The sequence below is a fragment of the Amblyomma mixtum genome, chromosome 4, assembly GCF_055824585.1.
Source record: "Amblyomma mixtum isolate Tamu chromosome 4, ASM5582458v1, whole genome shotgun sequence".
In the NCBI taxonomy this organism is placed as follows: Eukaryota; Metazoa; Arthropoda; class Arachnida; order Ixodida; family Ixodidae; genus Amblyomma; species Amblyomma mixtum.
In genome coordinates this window covers 25,541,749-25,563,433 of record NC_143015.1, presented here as the reverse complement: position 1 = coordinate 25,563,433, position 21,685 = coordinate 25,541,749, and the positions used below count along the sequence as shown (strand labels likewise).

The window sequence follows — 21,685 nt, the reverse complement described above, 5'->3', positions numbered from 1 at the left end:
AGCCTGTGACACTGAGCTAGTCCTAAATTTTCAAGATACAACTTTGCAGCGAGTGACATCAGAAAAATTTTTAGGTGTATGGTTCGAAGAAACCATGTCGTGGAACACGCAGGTTAGCAAGCTGGTGATAGAACTAAGTAATACCCCTGTCACACGGGCACTTTCGATCCTCATTGAGTCAATGCTCATCGAACTCAATGCAGATCGAGGGTTGCCACACGGGCACTTTCAAGCGCAATCGAGCTCGATCCCGCTTGACTCGATGCCGACTCCTCAAGAGTGCTTGAGGTTCCAAGCGCAATCGCAAGCACTCTCGCCCTCACGAAGCTATAAAAATAAACACTAAGCAACAAATCAAAACCACAATTGTTGTTGTTGTAATCGATTAAAATGCAAGACAGAACATTCTCAGGCACTATGCCTGCTTATATGAAAACATTTATAAATAATCTAGGCATCACGCTACACGCTTCGCCGTCTCTCGTCAGCTCGTCAGTGTAAACAAAGATGGCGTCCTCCAGCTCGTCGACGCGCAAACTCTGGAGCGAGCGCGAGACAGCCGCTCTTATAGACGGCTGGCAGGACCGCCTCGACGATTTGCGGCGCCAGAAGAGGAACGCCGCAGTCTACGCGGAAATCGCGGAGGCGTTGCGGGCCCTTGGCTTTGATAGAACGGCAGCAGAGGTGCGGCACAAGATTAGAAACTTGACGCAAATGTACCGGTAAGTAAACTGACGTTTGCTACGAAGCGCTTATTAGCGGGCCTGTGCATGTTAACGACGCAGCATTTTTAGACGGCCTTCTAGTACGCAGGCTTGGCTTTTTCACCTGCGCCTGTTCTGTTTCGTTGCTTCGAATTCACGCTTCACGAGATGTCATTGCAAGTCTCCATTCATTTTGGCTGGCGTCTGAATGTAAAACCTGGCAGGCTTGTTTCTGTTTACTATAGAACTAATGACGGCTTCTCTTGTCGCTTTTAAATGCACATTGCGCTGCCATTCAGCAGTTATGTAAATTTGCGCGGCTTTCCATCCTTCTTAGGGACATCAACAAAAACGGGACTACCACATGATCGGGCGCCATCCAATGGCCCCATTACAGCCGGATTCACGAATTCTTGGGGTCGTTGCCCATGATCGACCCCTAGCTCGTTCAGGAAACCCGCTGTGCTGCGGGAGCCACTGTAGAGGAGGTATGTAGATCAAATTCAAGATTGGCAAGGCACTTGCCAAAAAAGTGGTGCTCTACCACTTTGTCACCTTTTCATATACATCACCGTGAACTTTGGAAAATGGCCTTTATTGGAGTAGCTATGATCTTGTGGTCATGAAATATGTGGCGCACTCTAATGCTAAATAAAAATGCCAAGGTCACATCACATACAAAATGCAAACAGCCTGACATTAGTAGTCTGCCTTTTAGAACTGCTGCACGTTGCATATCACACAGCATGTGCTGGGTTGCATTTGAACCATAGTGATGTTTACGAGGGGGTACCCAAAAGAAACCGGACTTATTTTTGTTTGAACTTATTTGTTCACATTTTAAGCACAGACCTTCAATCTCCTTCAAAGTATTCCCCACTTGCAATGATACGCTTGTCGAATCTTTCATTCCATTTTTGCAAAACATTGTTTAAATTCATCCTTTGTGATGCTTGATAGTGCCTCCGTCGTTTTTTTCTTCACCTCAGCAACATCAGCGAAACGCTTTCCATTCGCCTATTTTTTCATTCTAGGAAACAAAGAAAGTAGCACGGGGCAAGGTCGGGAGAGTATGAGGGTTGAGGAATAGGGGTCATGCCATTTTTGGTCCAAAATTGTCGTAGAGACAGGGCTGTCTGAGCAGGGGCATTGCCATGATGGAAAAACCAGTCACCCGACCGCCACAAATCTGGCCGCTTCGACCGCACACTGTTGCCCAATCTTTTCAAAACATCCAAGTAGAAAGCCTGGCTAACTGTCTGACCCTGCGGAACAAATTCTCAATGGACGACTCCTCTCACGTCGAAAAAACAAATCAGCATTGTTTCGAGGTTTGGTTTCACCTGACGAGCTTTCTTGACGCGAGGTGAATTTGAAGTTTTCCATTGGCATGATTGTTGCTTTGATTCAGGATTCGATTCAGGAGCACTTGAGTTGTCCCCATAGCATCGTCCTTGTACGTCTTTCTTAATATTTCCCATTGAACTTTTTCCGAGCAAAAATCAGAATTTCACCGGCGCACGCTGTTCACGAAAATCAGCCATTGCAAAAACGACATTCACACAAAACAGTCGTCACTCTAAAACTCTGCCTAAACTAGTCTGACCTCCTTCAACGACGGAACTCAGTTTACTGACTCTGGAATGCGCTCCTAGTGGCAAAACGCGGTACCGCAGAAGCTTTGCCAACCAAAAAATTTAGTCCGGTTTCTTTTGGGTACCCCCTCGTATCTCTAGTTCCATCCTCTCCGCATCATATTTGTTAGTGCTGTCATCCTGTCTTTTAGCGCTACAAAGTATCAACCACCTTACGTTTCAAGTGTGGTCATGATGTCAACAGAATCTGCCACAGATGGCCCCTGAAGGCATTTGCTGAGGCAGTAAGTAAAGAAAACATGTCCTTGGAAGAAACATTGCCAATGTATTTCGAAAGCCTGATTACTTCTCTGAAACGTCTCTGAAGCCTGAAACTTCTCTCCACTAGATGGCAAAAGAATATAAGTGTGCCAGAAACAAAATGTGTCTAATATTGTCACGGGTCGTCCAAACGAAGCAGGTCGTGGGGACAGAGGAGGACCAGGACCACAGGAGAGCAGGCGCCAGAGACAGTCCAAGGGGTCGCAGCCGAGCTCACGAGCGATTCCCACCGAGCCTCTTCCTCTTTGCCGTCGATCGGCTCCCCGCTAGTTGAGGATGACGTTAAGTGGGAAATCACAATTAACACACATGACACTGCTCCACTCCCGATGCACAGAGAGGCAAAATCAAGGCTGAAAAGTATGCATAAAGAGCGAAGAGTTGGGCCACGTGCTCCGAGCGGTCACAATACTTTTTGAGGCGAGCGACGTGAACAACTTCGGAGGCAGGCGGGCGGCGGGGCACCCGCGTTACGATCTGCAGCACTTCGTAGTTTAACTCGCCTATACGGCGAATCACCTCGTACGGGCCAAAGTATCTTTTCAGCAGCTTCTCGCTAAGGCCACGGCGTCGAATTGGAGTCCGCACTCACACGCAATCACCAGGATTGAATTTAACATCACGATGGCCTTCGTTATATTGGCGAGCACCGACTCGCTGGCGGGCTTGGATGTGAAGGCGGGCCAGCTATCGGGCTTCTTCCGCATGTTGGGCAACGAGTTGAGCATCGGCGTGAGTGTAGACGTCTGGCTGGTGGGCCAGCATAGCGTCGAGCATGGTAGTGACTTCCCTGCCATGCACCAGGCGACTGGCGTATGCGATGACACGCTCGGCGCCGTTCTGATGCTGGATCAAGATGGCCCCGAGGCCCGTATTACTAGCGTCAATGTGTACCTCAGTCGCGGCATTCTGATCAAAATGGCCTAGTACAGAGGAAGCCTGCTGGCGCCGTTTTAGATGGTAAAATGCAATCTGCTCTTCATCAGACCACTGGAAGTGGACGGACTCTTTCCTGAGGCGAGTAAACGGTGCGGCGATATCCGAAAAGTTGGGACAAAGTGTCTAGTAAGCGCAGAGGCCCAGAAATCTCCGCACAGCGTTCTTGTCCAATGGCGTCGGGAAAGAAGCGATGGCCACTGTTTTATCGGGATCAGGACGGACGCCCTCGTGACTGACGACGTGACCCAGAAACTTCAGTTTGTCATAGGCAAACTGGCACTTCGTTGGCTTGAGGGTGAGGCCGGCGTTTCTGATAGCCTGCAGGACTGCTTTTAGGCGAACCAGATGTTCATGAAACGTGCTTGAAAAAATGACTACATCATCAAGGTAGACAAGGCATGTTTGCCACTTGAGGCCGGTGAGCACGGTGTCCATAACGTGCTGGCAGGTCGCTGGAGCTGTACAGAGTCCATCCGGGGTGACGAAAGCAGTCTTCTCTCTGTCGCGCTCATCCACTTCTCTCTGCCAATACCCGCTTTTAAGGTCAATGGATGTAAAGTAACGGGCATGTCGCAGGCGATCAAGAGCGTCATCGATGCATAAAGGTGGATATACGTCCTTCTTCGTGACTCTGTAGAGGCGCTGGTAGTCAACACAGAAGCGAAGGGTGCGTCTTTTTTCCTCACCAGCACCACCGGAGCAGCCCACGGGCTGTGAAATGGTTGGATAGTGTCATCAGCCAACATTTCACGCACTTGATGTTGTATGGTTTCGCGTTCTTTTAACGAAACCCAATAAGGTGACTGACGAACAGGATGGACAGCGTCCTTGGTAATTATTCTGTGCTTTGCTATTGGCGTCTGGCGAACCCCTGGTGACATAGAAAAGCAGTCCTGGAACTCACCCAGCAGAGCGATGAGCTCGTCTCTCTCCTGAGCAGAGAGTTGCGGTGCAATGCTGACACCTAAAGGCGGCGCCGAGTGCTTGGGAGGGAGCGGACAGGAAGGAGCCGCAGCCAGGGTTTCAGCGTCGACAGGGGTGTTGAGGCGCTCGATGAGGCCCATTACTGTGCCCTTGGTGAGATGCAGTGGTGTGCAGCAAAAGTTGGTGACGAGGACTTCGGTGCAGCCAGAGTGAAGCCGCGTGACACCTCTAGCAACACCAAAACCCCTGTCAAGAAGCAGCTGCACATTACTCTAAAGAAGAAGTCCGCCAGGGGCAACCGGTGCGGACTCGACCAGCAGAAACACGCTTGAGTCAGGCAGCAAAGTCATGTGGTCCGCTAAGATGCGCGCCTCGGAGCTCGGCGTGTCAAGGCAAGGTCGTCAAAGGGTGAGGCAACAGTCGGCGAGGTCGATAACAGCGCCGAACTCAATCAGAAAATCCATACTGAGAGTAATATCTCTCGAGCAGCGCTGCAAGACGACGAAGGTTACAGGGCACATGAGATCGTTAATCTCAACACGAGAAGTGCAGCGGCCTGCCGAGGTGACGAGGTGGCCTCCGGCGGTTTGGATTTGTGAGCCATCCCACTGCGGGAGTATTTTTCGAAGGTGGCGGGACAGCTCCCCACTTACAACGGAGTAGTCGGCGCCGATGTCGACGAGGGCCGTCGTGGCGTGGCCATCGATAAGTACACATGACAATATCGTTGCTTCAATTCACACCTAGTCACTAGAGACATCCTTGTTTCACACACGCAGAAATGATCCCACAATTCTCACCTCTCTATGGAGCAAAAACATTAACAGGCAAACATAATAAATTGTTGCTTCTCTGTTCTATTGATGCAGATCATTGTGGACATGGTGGTTGGCACCAACAACAGTGGCGCTGAGGATGCCAACCCAGCACTGGCGTCTCAAGAGCACACGTTGAACGCTGACGACAGCCAGGTCGTTGAACGTGTTGCAGCCGCAGACGGGAGGAGCTGGGGGGCAGGCAGGCATCCGCGAGCAGCAGCCCAGAAAAAGGATGCGCACTGCTTCTTCTGACTTGAGACAAGCTCTGCTCACGGAGCAGAGGATGCTCCGTGAAATCTTTGAGGCGTGCCACGCCATAGAAATGGAGATGAGGCAGCGGCACTTCACCCTACAAGAAAAATTGGTTAATGCTCTCACGAAATTTTTTGAATCGACATAAGGATTTTTTTAACTCTTTCAGGCGCCATGTTTTGTTTTCACTGAAATCAATTATTTTTTCACCTAAGTAGTATATTCAGGAACGTGAAAGACCAGCAGGTCAGTTCTTACAACGATGTGGAGAATTCCATACAAAGTGTCAGATTTGTTAGAAATAATGACATCAAAAAGTTCTCGTGTGTCAGGTAAACACCCTAGGAATCGTGGAATCACTTTGTGTTTGGAAGATTCACATTATGCTCGAAATTGAGCAAAAACAATCGATGTTTTCACTCGCGGCAAAATCTTCTGCACAAAAACGGCAGACAAAGTGCTACCTAGCTCACTCTTGTGTAAAATATTATTTACTGTATTCGCTACATGGTACAAAAAAGCAACTTATTTGCAACAAGAAGGGTACTCAATTTGACTGAAATAATGAAATCACTGTTAAGTGCTCCAGTTTCTCAGAAAAAGCTGCAAGTTTGCCACTTACACAATTGTTTACAAAGCGCCTGAAAGGGTTAAGGGCACAGGGTTAGCCATATGCATTCCATGCGTATTTATGCATAATTAAGACCTATTTTATTGGCAACTATACCACACAGCTCATTAGGTTTCATTTTAATCTATTTGCCATTCTCTCAGCGAATTTTTACGGTTTTCTGATTTTTTCAGGGTTGTATGTTTGTATTTTGGCAATTTTTACTTTGCCTACCAGTTTTCTTTTTGTGCTAGTTTTCAGACTCGTCGGTTTTCTTGATGTTTTACCCCTGCTTTCATCTCAGCAAGTCGCGCCGTGGACTTTTTTATCCTGTGTGACGTTTTCAAGGCTATGTGCAGTATGACCTTATTTGATATGACTGCATTTTTATAGATTTTGTTTTTATACCTTGCTGTTGTGCATTTGTTGCACAGCAATTTGTGATATTGAAGGCAATGCTAACCACATGCAATATGACATCATCTGATGTGACTCCAGATTTTGTCTGTCTTGTTTTCCGTGAGCATTTTTTTCATTTGTTCCAGCGCCAGAACGATGTTGTGCAATGATTTGTGGTACTCAAAAATGCGTTAACTATGTGCAATATTACATTATCTAACGTGACTCCTTCCGATTTTATCTCTTGTTTTGTTTTCTTTTTTTGCTGTTGGCATTTGTTGCACTTGTTTCAGTCCATGTGTGATGTTGCGCAGCAATTTGTGATATTGAAGGCATTGTTAACCACATGCAATATGACATCATCTGATGTGACGTAAGGGAAGGGAGGAAGGTAGGAGTGAAAGAAGAAAGAGAGAGAGGTGCCGTAAATAATTTTGACCACCTGAGGATCTTTAACCTGCACTGACATCGTACAGCACACGTGCGCCTTTTTGTTCGCCTCCATCGAAACGTGGCTGCCACAGTTGGGTTCGAAACCGGATACTACGGCTCGGTAGACGAGTGCCTTAACCACTGAGCCACCACGGCGGGTCGATACTCAAAGCTGTGTTACCTATGTGCAATATGACATTATCTAAAGTTACTCCTTTCGATTTTATGTTTTTTTTTGTATTTCTTGAGCTTTTTGCAGTACCTGAGTGATTTGCAATAATCACGGCTATGTTAACCACATGCAGTGCGAAGTGTGAGGTTACTCCTTACGATTCTGTTCATTATTTTGTTTTTGTTCTTGCTGTTTTATGCTTTTTGCACCTGTTCCAGTACCTGAGCAATATTTCGCAGCAGTTTGTGATATTTCTCCTGTGATATATTATATAGCAACAAAGCATTAAAGTTGGTAATTCATGGTCAGACAACAGGACCAGCATACAAAGACGAAAGACAAAATAAAGCTAGCCAGTGTCTTTTTGTCTTGTCCTTCATCTTCTTGCTTTGGTTGCATTGAATGTAATGTATGCATTGTTTTGTAAAGTGTTGGCTGCCAAGCCTATAAAGAGGTATAAACTTTGAAATTTTGTGTGCGTCTCCTGCGTGTTCTGTTATCGTTTCACACAGTTTCTTAAAGGAAATGCATTGCACCAACTAGCCAGCCTGAAAACACGGTTATCGTAAATAAATAGCACTGTTTACCTCAGTTCTGTGCTCGCTGCTTGTAGTGTTCTAGGATTGCAAGTCGTACTGCAGTACTAGTTGTGGTTTGAGCATCTGTGACTCTCTGTGGCTGCTCATACAGGGCCTTGGTAACTTCTCTATCAGAGGTCCAGTCTTGCATGACGTGGTCGCCAAACGCTTCACAGATGTTGTTCAGCGTGCAGCAGGCGCGAGTCACCAGTGGAGCAGTATCTAGGCTGCATTCCATCCTCTTCATGCAAAACCTAAATCGTGCCTTCATTCTGCCGAACGCGTTCTCCACCACCCTTCTGGCCTTCGACAGGTGGTAGTTCAATCTCTTCATGTCGGCATCCAAGTGGGCGCTGTGGCTGAAGGGTTTGATTAAGTGGGCTGTGAGGGGAAACGCTTGATCGCAGAGGATCAGTGGAGGCACAGCTGTTCCACTGATGACTACAGCTGGCGACTGAAATGTTGGCCCATCTATGAACTCGGCTAGCCGGGAGCGTTTGTAGATGTACGCATCGTGGCAGCGTCCTGGTGAGCCAACGTTCACGTACCGGAAGCAGTACCGGTGGTCTACCAAGGCGAGCAGCACAATGCTGTGCCTGTGAAAAAAAAACAGCATTAAAAGAATTCTTCATATATCATGGACAAGCACAATGAGTTGTGAACTGAAGACTTTTGCATTAGCAAATTCGTGTTATTGCAATGCTGCCTTTATGGCTTCAACATGTAAGCTCTACATAAGCCAAGTATGAGATAACTCACCAGCCTTTGTAGTTGTAGTAGTCCGATGCGCCTTCCTTCGGCGGCGACACGGGGAAATGGCACCCGTTGAGTGCCCCCATCGCCTGTGGGAAGTCGCAAACGGCACTAAACTCTCTTATGTGGTCGCCCATTGCGTCTGGAGAGGGCATGCTGACCCACTTGTCCTCGGGTAAGCACACTACGGTGTCGCAAAACTCCCGGTAGATGCTGTTGACAGTTGAACGCCCCAGGCCGAAAAGTTTGGCCACAGACCGATCTTCTGCCGAGGAGCACAGCTTATACAATGCCACTGCAGCGCGCTTCTCGACAGAGATGGCCAGCCTCATATTCGTATCGACGCGCTGCAGCAGGAGCTGGCAAGCTTCGACTATGTACCGGAACGTAGACGGCGTCACACGAAAGCTTTGCTTGAAGAACCGCACAACGAGGTGGGGGAGTGTGTCCTCAAACCAGCGTTCGTTGCGATTGTACACCCACCTTTCCCGGTGGACTGTACCATCGCACGCAACCGCAGCCGCAATACACAGCCTGTACGCAAAAAGCAGCTGCCTTTTTGCACTGTCTGTCTTTGCTTTAGCCGCCTCAATCTCGACTTCGAGGTCAGCAGCCGCCACCATCATGAGAGCAATCTCGCGCTTGCTTTCTGAACTCATAATAATTCGCAGAGCTGCCACAACAAAGCTTTTGGTTTTGGCGCCAACCGCTATCGCGACTGGCTGCGGATTTGGCTGCTGCTGGCCCCGACTGCACAGCGTTGCCGGACATCACCATGTTATGGCTTTTGGAGGAACATTTGGCATCACCTAACGCACATGAAGGAAACTTCTCGATGAGCATTGACAATGCCCGTGTAGCACCGGATGCTTCGAGCGTGCTCGAAAATCTCGATGCAGATCGAGTTCAGTGAGCATCGAAAGTGCCCGTGTGACAGGGGTATAAAACAGTTAGCTGTCTCTATAAGCTGAGAGAACTACTTCCAGTGAGGCTCAAAAAAGCAATATATTTTGCAAACTTCTACTCTCGTCTTTCATATTGCATCTTAGTTTGGGGAGTTACAACCATTCATAATTACAATAAACTGGAGCGACTACAAAAAGGTGCTACGAATTCTTGAGAACTTTTATGGAAACCCTAGCCAGCTATCTACTGATCCCTTGTTTACTAAACATAATATGCTTAAAGCAGCTAAGTTATATGACTACAAACTGTCTCTGTATATGTATAAGCATAACCTTCCAAACGATGCACACCGTCCCATGCATGCTTACAGCTTCCATAGGGAATAGTCTTCTGGCGGGCTAGTTGGTTCTTTTCGTTCATGGTTAAAACTGCGCGAAGGAAACAAGGACAGAGACAGAAACACACGTGTGTACGTCTGTACTCAGTGTGTACTCAGCGTGTGTACTCAGCGCTCAGTGTGTACGTGTGTTTCTGTCTCTGTCCTTGTTTCCTTCGCGCAGTTTTATTCCATAGGGAACTAAAACCAGTGCCGCGTACACGAACGAATTATGGCCGGTCCACACTTGACTTCCGCATACCATCACTTTATAATAAGCTTAAAACCCACATTGATTTTACTGCTCCACTTAGCTCATTTCGATACGAATTAACACATTTTCTGACGAGGCAATGAATGTGCTAGCATGTATTGGTTTGTTTCTTTTTAAACGTATTGAAATAAAATATATTATATGGAATATTCTTGTATAAATCTTCAAGAAGTGTAAACATTGCATTTGCTGTTTGTAAGTTTCATGTTCATATTCATTTTGATATCTGTTGTGTGTGTAATTCTTTAGGAAATGTAAGCACTGCATTTGATCTGGGTACAAGCTTCATGTTCATATTCATTGTGCTGTGAGATCCACTGCGTGATGCTGCCTGTAGGCCCCCGGGACCCAGTCAAGCTGTCTGTGACAGCTTTTTGCCTGGGGGACCCCAACTTGTAGGTTGGAAATAAAGTGGATTTGGATTTGGAAACTGAAGAAGGCCGAATCGGGAGATATTCGTACATATCTGGCTAGAATCCTACTAACATACAGGACCACACCGCACCAGGTAACTGGCTGCCGTCCTGCTGAGCTGTTACTGGGCAGGAAGCTGTAAACAGGCCTTGAATTCCCAGACAGTACGGAAATATTCCGAGGACATACTCAGGATGATTTTTTTAGGACATTTTTAATCCTCAGGACGTCCTCAAATGGTCCTCAAAATGTACTTAAAAGGTCCTCATGTGCGACCTCAAGACATCCTCAGAACAGCCTTGAAAGGACAATTTCTGATGTTTTGAGTACATTCTGAGGAGGTTATAGCTGGTCAAGCTGCATAAAAAAACACGAAAAATTTGTGAAAATAATTTATTCGATAACTTCCTCAGCTGCTCGCTGTCATCTGTTGTCATCCCGGTGTGCTGCGTGGGCTTCTTCAACGATCTTCTGAGCTCCAGCTGTCTTCTGTTCCTACAGACATAGAAATGGAAAATCAGCACTTGAATATGTGCAATTCAGTTCAAACACAGTTTTTTTATGCTGCTAGTGCAACAACGAGATGCAAATATGACTTTCAGTACTTGAACTTACAACTTGCACTGCAACAATGCTGTTCTGCATGAGCAACTGCCCTAAAGGTTAATTACTGCAACAAGTATTCACGGGCTCATATAAGAATGAAATGACCTCATGCATTGAAGCTAAGTTTGTCCACAGCAAAATAGTTCTGCTGCATGAACTTATGAAGCAAGAACTAGCGTCAGACATTAAGAAAAAGACAACCACCATTCAAAGACTACGTCAATTGTGCTTAGAAAGTCACCTATGTGCAGGACTTATGCAGCTTTTGCCTCTTCTTTCTTCAGCTTTTCTGCCGAGTGGCGAAGCCACACCTTTATAATATTGACATCACATTGTTTGGACACAAAAAAATTCTGCTTCACAGCGCCTGAAAAAAAAAACGATGGTAATTATATGCCTTGCAAATCCACACAAGTCAAATAACGCATTTACACCATATATATGAGGTGTTTCGAAGAATCTGGGCACTGATTTTTAAAAATAGTATTTTTGATGTGAAGAGAAGCTTTTCACGGCATAATAAATACCAGTGTTGGCGGATGTCAAAGAATTGGCAATTAATGTTTAGTAAAGTGTTTAATTAAAGGTGCACTAAAAAGGAATCTGAACTCGCCTTTTTACCGTGGGAACTCGGTCTACACGTTCCGATCAATCATAGAAAATTAAAATTATTGTCCTGAGCGGTCGATTTGTCTAACATAAATTGGATTAAACGTCCCGGCTCCCGCCTCTATTTTTCAAATCACTGCTGACCGCAGGAGGAGACACTCAACCTTTCAGCCAGACCCGTGGCAGCTTGCCGCTCTGCCATCGGTGGAGTGATACGTAGTGATCGGCGAAAGCAAAGAGTCCACACGTATTTTTATTCCTGTGGGCCTAATTTCCAGCTACGTGGTCTCTGACTAGACATATTTATGCATAGAAACCTAAAAAACAAAATAAAAACGAAAAGGAAATGTAGTTAATAAGGACGGAAAACTGGGCGAGTTGTTGGGGGTTCATCCAGGACAGCAGCTTGGGCATGTTGGTTATTCATTCTTGATGGAACAGCGCTTGTCTCTTGTCCCGATGTTTTGCGCTGTTCCTTCAAGAATGGGGGTTCATACTTTCAACTGCGCAAAAAAAAAGGACACAAGGTAGAAGGCACGACACGAGTGCAGTGCCGTGCCTTCTACCTTGTGTCCGTGTTTTTTTTGCGCAGTTGAAAGTACGAAAAGGAAGCCGCCTGAAAGGCACTACACGCGTTAGTTGACTCCTCCTACCTTCAGCGGCGAGATCAAAACAAGGCGGGAGCCGGGACGTTTAATGTGATGTAAATTACAGAAATCGGCTGCACAGGACAGTGATTCGAAGTTCTTAGGAATGCTTGGAACGCGTAGATCGATTTCTCGCGGCAAAAAGAAGAGTTAAGGTTCCTCTTTAGTGCACCTTTAAATTCTAATAGTTAACTTTTTAATTATTACCGATTAGCACCTGATTGCAACTGCAGATTTGTAACCGGCTGTTAGTAATAGCCATATCAGTTTTTAGACTTTCGAAAACTGCCTGCTTGCGGAAGGGCACAAAGCGACGTCAATCAAACCAATACACTGTTTGACCCAAGTACTACGTGACAATCGTGGCCACATCCGGGCTCCAGTGATCCCCGTCCTCGCCACTTCGCTGCTCCAGCGTGGGCGGGGCAAAGAATGTCATGCTGTGTGTCACGGAATGTCACAATTTGATTGATGTTGGTCTGTGCCCTCTCGAAAGTGAGCGGTTTTTGAATGGCGCTAGAAATGACACAAATTATTTCAGCCACAGCAGCAACGATAATCGCATTTTCAAAATTCTAAAAAGTGTTACGGCTATCACTAATGGCCAGCTACAGATCTCTAATTGCAATCAGGTGCCCATCAGTAATAGTTAAAAAATTACAAATTTAGTTAATACTTTTACTATCGACCAACAATGACAATGCTGTGCCCCAAAGAGCTTCTTTTTCCCTCAAAAACCCCATTTTAAAAAATTAGTGGCCGCCTTCCCTGTAATACGTTGTATCTCTATGCCATAAGCATCCATGGCATAGGCAACTCCTGTCAAACATGATGGAGATATGAATGTACGTAACGTGTGGTTTACCTAGTAAACCTAAAAACAGCATTGTAATGATCACTGCCTTCAAGTTCAACCTATGGTCAGCTAACTACCACGGAAAATGCTCATGCAATAAGGGTGTCAGTACACAGAGCAACTGAACCAATAACAGTAGCTTACTCAGGATTGCGTCTGCAACATTAAGGCTGCAAATTTTTTTTTTGCCGTTCTGGCCCAGCCAGCTGTAGTTTGCAGCAACTTTTGGCGTCATGAGGGCCTCCAGCACATTTCTAGTGGCCTGTGGTGCAGCCACTCCTCCATGGTCATACAATTGCTGCACCTAGAAAAAGAAAAAGTACATTGTTTCAAGCTTCATACAAGTGTAAACAGACAAAGATGAAAACAATGTCTTACAAGTCGTGTCTCCAAGCCTTCATTCATCCCTAACTGGGAATGGAATTCTTCAAAGGCACCGACTTCGTTGAATGGTCGTGCCACAACCTCTGACCTCACGGCATCTGTAAAGCGGCTGTTCAGACGTCGCAATATTACGTCCAGCTGTCTCCCTTGCTGCTCCACCCTTATATCTATTGTGTGCAGCGCCTTCATGATTTGTTCAAACTCTAAAGATAAAAAGGGAAAAAGATATTCATAAGTACCGCAGTGCACAAGGACTGTTCTTTTATGTAATATATAATTTTATTTATTAAATCTGGCAGTCGAAATAAGGTTTCGTAACCAATTATAGAAACCAAAAAATAACACATAATGGTGCAAGTATTCAATGCGATCGCCTTTAATAACTGCTTACCTGTAGGTTTGAGCACCCTGACAGCTGGAGGTGCTGTGCTTTGAGGTGTTGGTCCCCCGTTAGACCAAGACGTATGTGCTGAAAGTTAGAATGAAATGAGTAATAAAACCAGAATAGCAGTTCGCAATCCTCACTTGAAAATGAGTGCACACCTTCAGTCCTTGCACGTGCTATAGGTGGCGACTCACTGCCAAATTTTGAAATCGGCTATCATGCCACTGCCTGTGTGCTGCAGAACAAAAATATATGAGGAAAAAAACTAGGATAATAGCTCTCAATTCCTTACCTGGCCATGAGCAAGGAGTTTCTGACTGTGAGTGAGCCATGTGTGCAGGCCAGGCATTTTCAGGTGCGGATCTTTGTTCTGTTTAGAGACAGCCAAACAGTGCACCCCCATCGTAAGTTTCAGAATGTACCTTTGGCACCAGACTTACATTGCTCCCCTCCATGAGGTGAAAACTGTCTACACGACTGATGGCTCCGAGTATACCCTGTCAAAGACACAAAATATTACTTTCTTGCCCTGTGCATGAGGTACTTTCCTGTGCTAAAGTCACTTACAAGAGTTAAGCATATCTCCCCCGGCACTTTCAGGTGGAGGCTCATGGCTGAAAAGGTCGTCACTGTCACCTGCAAATAAAAAATGCAATTACTGCACTCCTGACACGACAAAAAAAGTGTATTGAAATTTCACTTCCCTCACTGACCTAAATTCGGAGAATGAACTATCCTCCTCCCTGAAGGCTGATTCCAGGCATCTGGCATTTCATTCCTGTTTGCTGCAAAAGAACATACCAGAGGTTTTCGTGTGGAATCTTGGCCAAAGCAGCCCATTTATTAACTGAAGCCACTTGTAATGAGGCAGAATCATTATCATGCGACAAGCTCCCAGGTTAAGGAAACTGACACACAAGAACGAGCACAAACAAACAACACACCAGCGGCTGGTTGTCTTAAAGTAATGTATGTTTTTCATTTGCTTTTTTTAAAGACTAATCAACGTTACAAATTGATAACGTATGCTCAAGCCTTGAGCAGTGAGACTGAAAGTCCTCCATGTGGTAGTAAAAAATGTGCACCTTGCGCAAAAACTAAGTACTGCTTATTGGGGTTTAACGTCCCGAAGCAACTCAGGCTATGAGGGACGCCGTAGTGAAGGGCTGCGGAAATTACGACCACCTGGGGTTCCTTAACGTGCACTGACATCGCACAGCACACGGGCCTCTAGAATTTCGCCTTCATCGAAATTCAGCCGCCGCGGCCGGGATCGAACCCGCGTCTTTTGGGTCAGCGCCGAGTGCCGTAACCACTGAACCACCGCGGCGGGCTGCAAATACTAATATGCATACTTGACAGTGCACGTAACATACGAAAGCTCAGTGCTTTTACAGTTTAATATGGCAAATAAAGTTTGTTTGCAGTTATCTTATATGACAAGCATGCAGGGAGGACTAGCATCCCTTTTTCAAACCAAAGCACTTGACTTCTTTTTTAAGCCATTGCAGGTTGTGAAGCAGAACACTGAATACCACAGCATACTTTGGATAATTCAGGTACTTGAAAATTATACCGTCATTGGCAGCAAGGCATGAAGAATGTGGCAAAAGGGTTGTTTCTTTTGACTTCCTGCCGCTTGATTTCTTGCGTTGTATCACTTCTAACAGAAAAAAAAACTTTAATTGCAGTGTGAACATGCAAATTATAAACAATCTGCACAATGCGGCTAAGAACTGAAAATGCGAGTTCCTGGTCATTAGTTGCTAGGCAGGCTGGATTTGGCCCAATGCCACCAACATTGAGCACTAGCTGCTAACATTGTTAGGCAGTTGAAACAACACTAGAATCTGGATCCTGGCCCTCACCACAACAGTGATGCACTATTCCTACGACTCGCATGGTGCATCTTCTATCGAACATTGTGCAATAGATGAACATTAGAGTACCAAAAGTCATTTAAAGTTGCAATTATTACAAAGCAGTTTGTATGAAATGGCTCTTTGTGTTTTAAGTAAGACCTATATAGAAGCAAGTATGTACATTACTTGATGGCTGTGGTGGTGGGGCAGACACATTTCCATCCTCAGAGCTACTCAGTTGCCTGATTAGTCTTCTTCTTTTTCCCCTTCCTAAATCATAGACAGAAGATCTGACGTGTCCTCTGCCTTTCTTGGCCCTTTCTAGGCTTCTCCATATGTATCTGAAAACATTAATGCCATAAGGTCCATCAAAGAAAGTTACAAAATGCGCCTTGACTGCCTGTACTTGTCCATATACCTAAGAAACAACTTTTGGCATGATAACTCCTTTTAAAAAATGAGAACTTAATTCAGTTTGCAAGAAACTCACAGAAAAACCATGTACTGTCATTTGTTTGTTATATATTCTGCTAAACACCAGAGATGTGAGAGCACAATAAATAAACTCAAATGTTTCTTTAAGCTCCAAGCCATTGCGTGGCATGTTCGACAATTGAAGCAGTGAAGTAACCCAAAAATTATCAGACTTGGGCTAGGCGAAGACTTCTTATGACCCTATCCAACATTTGCTTAAGCCGCCACGGTAGCTCAGTGGTTATGGTGCTTGGCTGCTGACCCGAAAGACGCGGGTTCGATCCCGGCCACGGCGGTTGAATTTCTTTAGAGGAGAAATTCTAGAGGCCCGTGTACTGTGCGATGTCAGTGCACATTAAAGAACCCCAGGTGGTAGAAATTTCCGGAGCCCTCCACTACGGCGTCTCTCATAGCCTGAGTCGCTTTGGGACGTTAAACCCCATAAACCAACCAACCAACATTTGCTTATCTCAGGTAACTGTAATTATAAAAAGACCTAGCAAGAGCAGTCCTCAGACTGCTCATGAGTGGCCACAAACAAATAAATATATTTTGAGATTTAAAATTGGTTTTTGAGAGAAGTGGCGCAGTACTGTCTCACGTCTCGGTGGCACCTGAACTGTTCTGTAAGGGAAAGGATAAAGGAGGGAGTGAGAGAAGGAAGAGGCTTCGTAGTGGAGGTCTCCGGAATAATCTCGACTACCTCGTGATTTTTAGCCTGCACTGACATCACACAGCACATGGGCGCTTCTTGCATTTCGCCTCCATCGAACCACTAAGCCACTGCGGAGGGATTAATTTTTACTGATGCTGCTTTTCAGTCATCTACCTTTACTCTCATTTAATGAATATGTCATGGAATTATTATAAATATTTATTCTTAGACAAAGTTTAGTACTATTTTCTTGGTGTGCTCTTCACTTCAGTTTGTCTCTGACTGCCCCTGCCATAAACAATCACTCCTAAATGTAGAGCAGCTGTTCTGAGTTCTCTAGAATAACACTACAGCCTTATATAATATGCATGGCAAAAGTGGACAACTAGAGATTAAGATGCAAGAGCAATAAGTAATAGAGAAACATTGTTCCTATTACCAAATGCCTGCACTACGATGCAAGGCACTTTTTTCCAGTCGAGTGCATGTGTTGCTGCCCCTTTCATAAGACTTCGGATCTATTTCCTTTTTGGTGCCCACATGCAGCTGTCTCCAAAAAACCAGTTCTTATGGATAACTGCCACATCATTATCTTCTTGGGTAAATTTTACAACAACATAGACACCACCTTAAAAGAGATAAAATATGCATTCATGTGGACACACATTTACAAAACCAATAGACACTGTAGAACACCGGGGACAGCCAAATCATACCATTATTTTGCACGTTGTGGATCCAAAAAAGAAATATTTCATGCAAATAGTAAATGCTTGCACATGAGTAAAGTATACATTTGGGAAGAAAAGGCACACACAAACACCCAGCTATAACTGAACTCCTCAGTCGATCATTTCGTAAGCTATTCACTTCCTTGCTCCTTACATTTATGTTTTCACAAAATGACTTAGCACCAAAATAGACAGCACAGTAAGAGACAAGCGCTTGTTCCTTCTCTCTTACTGTATGCTGTCTGTTTCGGCACTAAGTCCTTTTACGAAAACATGCACCAGTTAGCGCTCTAGGAAGCATTACACTTGTGTTTCACGCAACATTTCCTAAAGTTAATAGAGAATTTCTCATCTTTTGTGTACAAATGCCCCACTGACATGAACAAGGAAACTGAGAAAACCCTCAGTAAAATTAATGAAATCCTGCCGATATAATTCTGAAGCCCACGTAAAAAGCACTGGCCAAGTTGAAATGCGATGATGAGAGATATTGTTTAAAAGCATACATTTAGAGTTGAACAAAAATAACATGCCACCAGCCACAGATTACGCCTTCAGCCTCCGCCGCTGTGGCATAAACTCATGGTTTATGCAGTCAGTTATGCTGATATTTCTGCATGAGGGAGGAAAATAATAATGACATCGCGTTTAAAAAATAGTTTCAAAGCTTTCCGTGAAACATTCCCTAATGGCCAGGCACGCCGACTAGATAGTCGTGATGCTCTATATATGACAAGCATTGATGATGGGCATGGAGATGAGTCCTCGAGCTGAATGAACTTTCTTCCTACAACGCAAAATGTTCCAGTTGACAGATGTGCAAAGTTCTCGATTACAATTACAGATCCATCTCGTAGAATGCAGCAGCTGTCCTTCTTGCCAGGGGCAAGGACCAGGCTGCCTGGCAGCTTCACTTTTTTGAACTGAGGCCCTTGACATGGAGCAATAAGGGGCCCAGACTCATGTCGTCCAGTGAGCAGTGGGAAATTTGGCGTACAGAGTGCGTACAGCTGCAGCTCTGCATATTAAGCATGAAACACAGCATTGAAATGATGCAAAACATCGTGAAACTTACACTGCAGCTACTGGGTACTCCTAAACTTCTTTTAGAAGTCTGAAAAGCTACGGTCATATACAGGGTGTTCCAGCTAACTTGGACCAAGATTTATAACAAAACTAAGCGTTCTTCAGAGCTGAAATTGAGTGGATGTTGTTAAGGTTTATCTAAACTTACAGTACTCTTTTTTCGGTCCTCCTATTTTAATAATTAGTCGAGATAAATTAATAAACTTTTTAAATACAGCTTGAAACATTCAGGCATCAATAGGAAAGTTGTGGAGCTCCATAAATATTGTCCAACCCAGGCACTTCCAACGTGTGGTAAATTTTATTCGAGAAAAACGAAAGCTAGCGAGGTTTAAAAAATACCACGTGACAGCGCGCTTCATGCGCCCGAATGCGCCACAATTACAGTGCCCTCCTCCGTGGTTGGTAAAAAACATCGCTCGCTTCGCGCCTTCTCCTCACTTAAGAGATAGGGCTTCAACCTTTGCTCGGCTCTGACGTTAACCGCAGCGGCTGGCGAGAGCGCTCCGAGAAAGCGCTCCGTCAGCAGCCGCTCGCGGATGTCGCGGAAGAACGCGCGCCGTCATTAACCGTTTATTCCGGTGTGATGAAAATAGCAGTTTTTGTTTTCAGTGTTCAAGTCAATGCGGAATAGAAAAAACTACACACAAAACATTATCGGATGTCTTAAAGCTTTGCGAGACAGGGCATCATTTGTTATAATTCTGCTTTCTTTCCAAGCTGTGCCAACGGCTGGATGCATGTGAGCTCAACTGTCTATTACTGTCGTGCCGTGTGCAACCGCTTCGAAGAATTTGCCGTGCTGAAAGCATGCCGTACTCAAGCGGGCAGAAGGCGAACATGGTTTTAGCCTTGGGAGTGGCCAGGGCCACAAGAGAAAAGCTGCCGAGGTATACCGAAATTGGCATTGTGGGGGACGACCTAGCGCAAAATACAATTATGAGGAGTTACTTGACGCTCAAAGAAACAGGTAGCTTCAAGAAGACACGGCACAGAAAGGCTACAATCAGTGAAGAGGCTGAAGGAGACATTTTGGCTTTCATGGCTGCAAACACTTATGCCAGCGTGCGTGGTGTGGGTGCTGAGGTCGGAATTTCAAAGTCGTCAGTGTCAAGAATTCTTACCAAGGCTGAAATGAATCCGTATCACCTTCAACTGCCTCAAAAGCTGGAAGAAAGAGACTTTCAATGTCGGCTTGATTTCGCAAACTGGATCCTGGTGAACAATGACGAAATTCCGGATTTTGTTGACAAAGTGCCCTGGACAGATGAGGCAACCTTCTCAAGAAATGCTCAAGTCAACATCCATAATCCACATTACTGGAGGGATATGAACCCACACTGGGTGGCGGAGACCAAACACCAGTACCAATGAGAGAAGCCAACAGCCACAGAAACCAAGGAGAACTGGGAATTTTTTTTAATTAATTAATTTTTTTTGTGGTGTTGATCAAGTAACAATATTACTGGCGCTTAAAGCTAATTGATTAGAAAAGCAGAAGAAAAAACAACCACATGCCGCCGGTGGGATCCGAACCCACGACCTCCGAATTACGCGTCCGGTGCTCTACCTCTGAGCTACGGAGACGGCTGTCAAACCTTCTGCTTTGGGGGTATTTATGTTTACAAATAACCTAACCTTGAGAGTGTTCATCAGCGCCACCCACGTTCGTAAGCGGCGGACGTGGAACGTCCTGAGTTACCCTGGTGTGACGTAGAACGCCATCGAACGGCGAGGGTGGAAGCTGTGTGAGAACCCTCTTATGCTTCCTATGGCATCAAGGCTGCCAGATCCGAGGCCCTCGCTAAGCAATTAAGCAAACAAGGGAAGGGGAAAGAGGGGCTCGTTATAAATATGAGAGAAGCCAACAGCCACAGAAACCAAGGAGCACTGGGAATTTTTTAAATTAATTTATTTCTTTTTTGTGGTGTTGATCAAGTAAGAATATTACTGTCGCTTAAAGCTAATTGATTAGAAAAGCAGAAGAAAAAACAACCACATGCCGCCGGTGGGATCCGAACCCACGACCTCCCAATTACGCGTCCGGTGCTGTACCTCTGAGCTACGGAGACGGCTGTCAAACCTTCTGCTTTCGGGGGTATTTATGTTTACAAATAACCTAACCTTGAGAGTGTTCATCATTGCCACCCACGTTCGTAAGCGGCTGACGTGGAACGTCCTGAGTTACCGCTGGTGTGACGTAGAACGCCATCGAACGGCGAGGGTGGAAGCTGTGTGAGAACCCTCTTATGCTTCCTATGGCATCAAGGCTGCCAGAACCGAGGCCCTCGCTAAGCAATTAAGCAAACAAGGGAAGGGGAATGAGGACCATGGAACGGGAAGGGGGAACGTGGGTGGCGCTGATGAACACTCTCAAGGTTAGGTTATTTGTAAACATAAATACCCCCGAAAGCAGAAGGTTTGACAGCCGTCTCCGTAGCTCAGAGGTAGAGCACCGGACGCGTAATTCGGAGGTCGTGGGTTCGGATCCCACCGGCGGAATGTGGTTGTTTTCTCTTCTGCTTTTCTAATCAATTAGCTTTAAGCGACAGTAATATTCTTACTTGATCAACACCACAAAAAAAATTAATTAAAAAAAATTCCCAGTGCTCCTTGGTTTCTGTGGCTGTTGGCTTCTCTCACCAGTACCAATGTTGATTCAGTGTGTGGTGTGGTACCTTTGGAGGAAGAATAATTGGCCCAATATTTTTTGACCACACGCTCATTGCTCAGCGGTACCTTAACGACATCTTGAAAGGCCAGTAGAAGATTTTCGCTGTGATCTTCCTCTTGCGCTTTTAAAGCGAACTTGGTATCAGCACGACGGTGCACTAGCTCAGAGCAGCGGCCTTTCCCGAGCCTGGCTTGACGAAGCCTTCAAACGCCAATGGATCGGGCGGCATGGACCGCGTGTAGACCGCGT

General features: G+C 45.5%; 1 protein-coding gene and 2 pseudogenes across 1 annotated transcript; 1 reads left to right on the top strand and 2 right to left on the bottom strand.

Moving 5' to 3' along the window:
* Positions 1 to 507: 507 nt before the first annotated feature.
* On the top strand, positions 508 to 5,701 carry LOC149345928 (uncharacterized; annotated as a pseudogene).
* Positions 5,702 to 7,754: 2,053 nt separating this feature from the next.
* LOC149345927 (uncharacterized) lies at positions 7,755 to 9,120 on the bottom strand. The gene is made up of 2 exons (XM_089585996.1): positions 8,504 to 9,120; positions 7,755 to 8,340 (listed from the first exon to the last, which is right to left on the bottom strand). Exons 1-2 carry the CDS (start codon positions 9,118 to 9,120, stop codon positions 7,755 to 7,757), a joined length of 1,203 nt encoding a protein of 400 aa, XP_089442122.1.
* Positions 9,121 to 13,329: 4,209 nt separating this feature from the next.
* On the bottom strand, positions 13,330 to 14,603 carry LOC149345926 (uncharacterized; annotated as a pseudogene).
* Between the last annotated feature and the right edge of the window lie 7,082 nt (positions 14,604 to 21,685).

What these genes read in the sequence shown, in the direction of transcription:
- LOC149345927 (XM_089585996.1), bottom strand. Translation starts at nt 9,120, where the DNA reads ATGGTGGCGGCTGCTGACCTCGAAGTCGAGATTGAGGCGGCTAAAGCA. An exon ending in TACTACAACTACAAAGGCTG is followed by an intron (nt 8,341 to 8,503) that starts GTGAGTTATCTC and finishes TTTTTTTCACAG; the next exon opens with GCACAGCATTGTGCTGCTCG.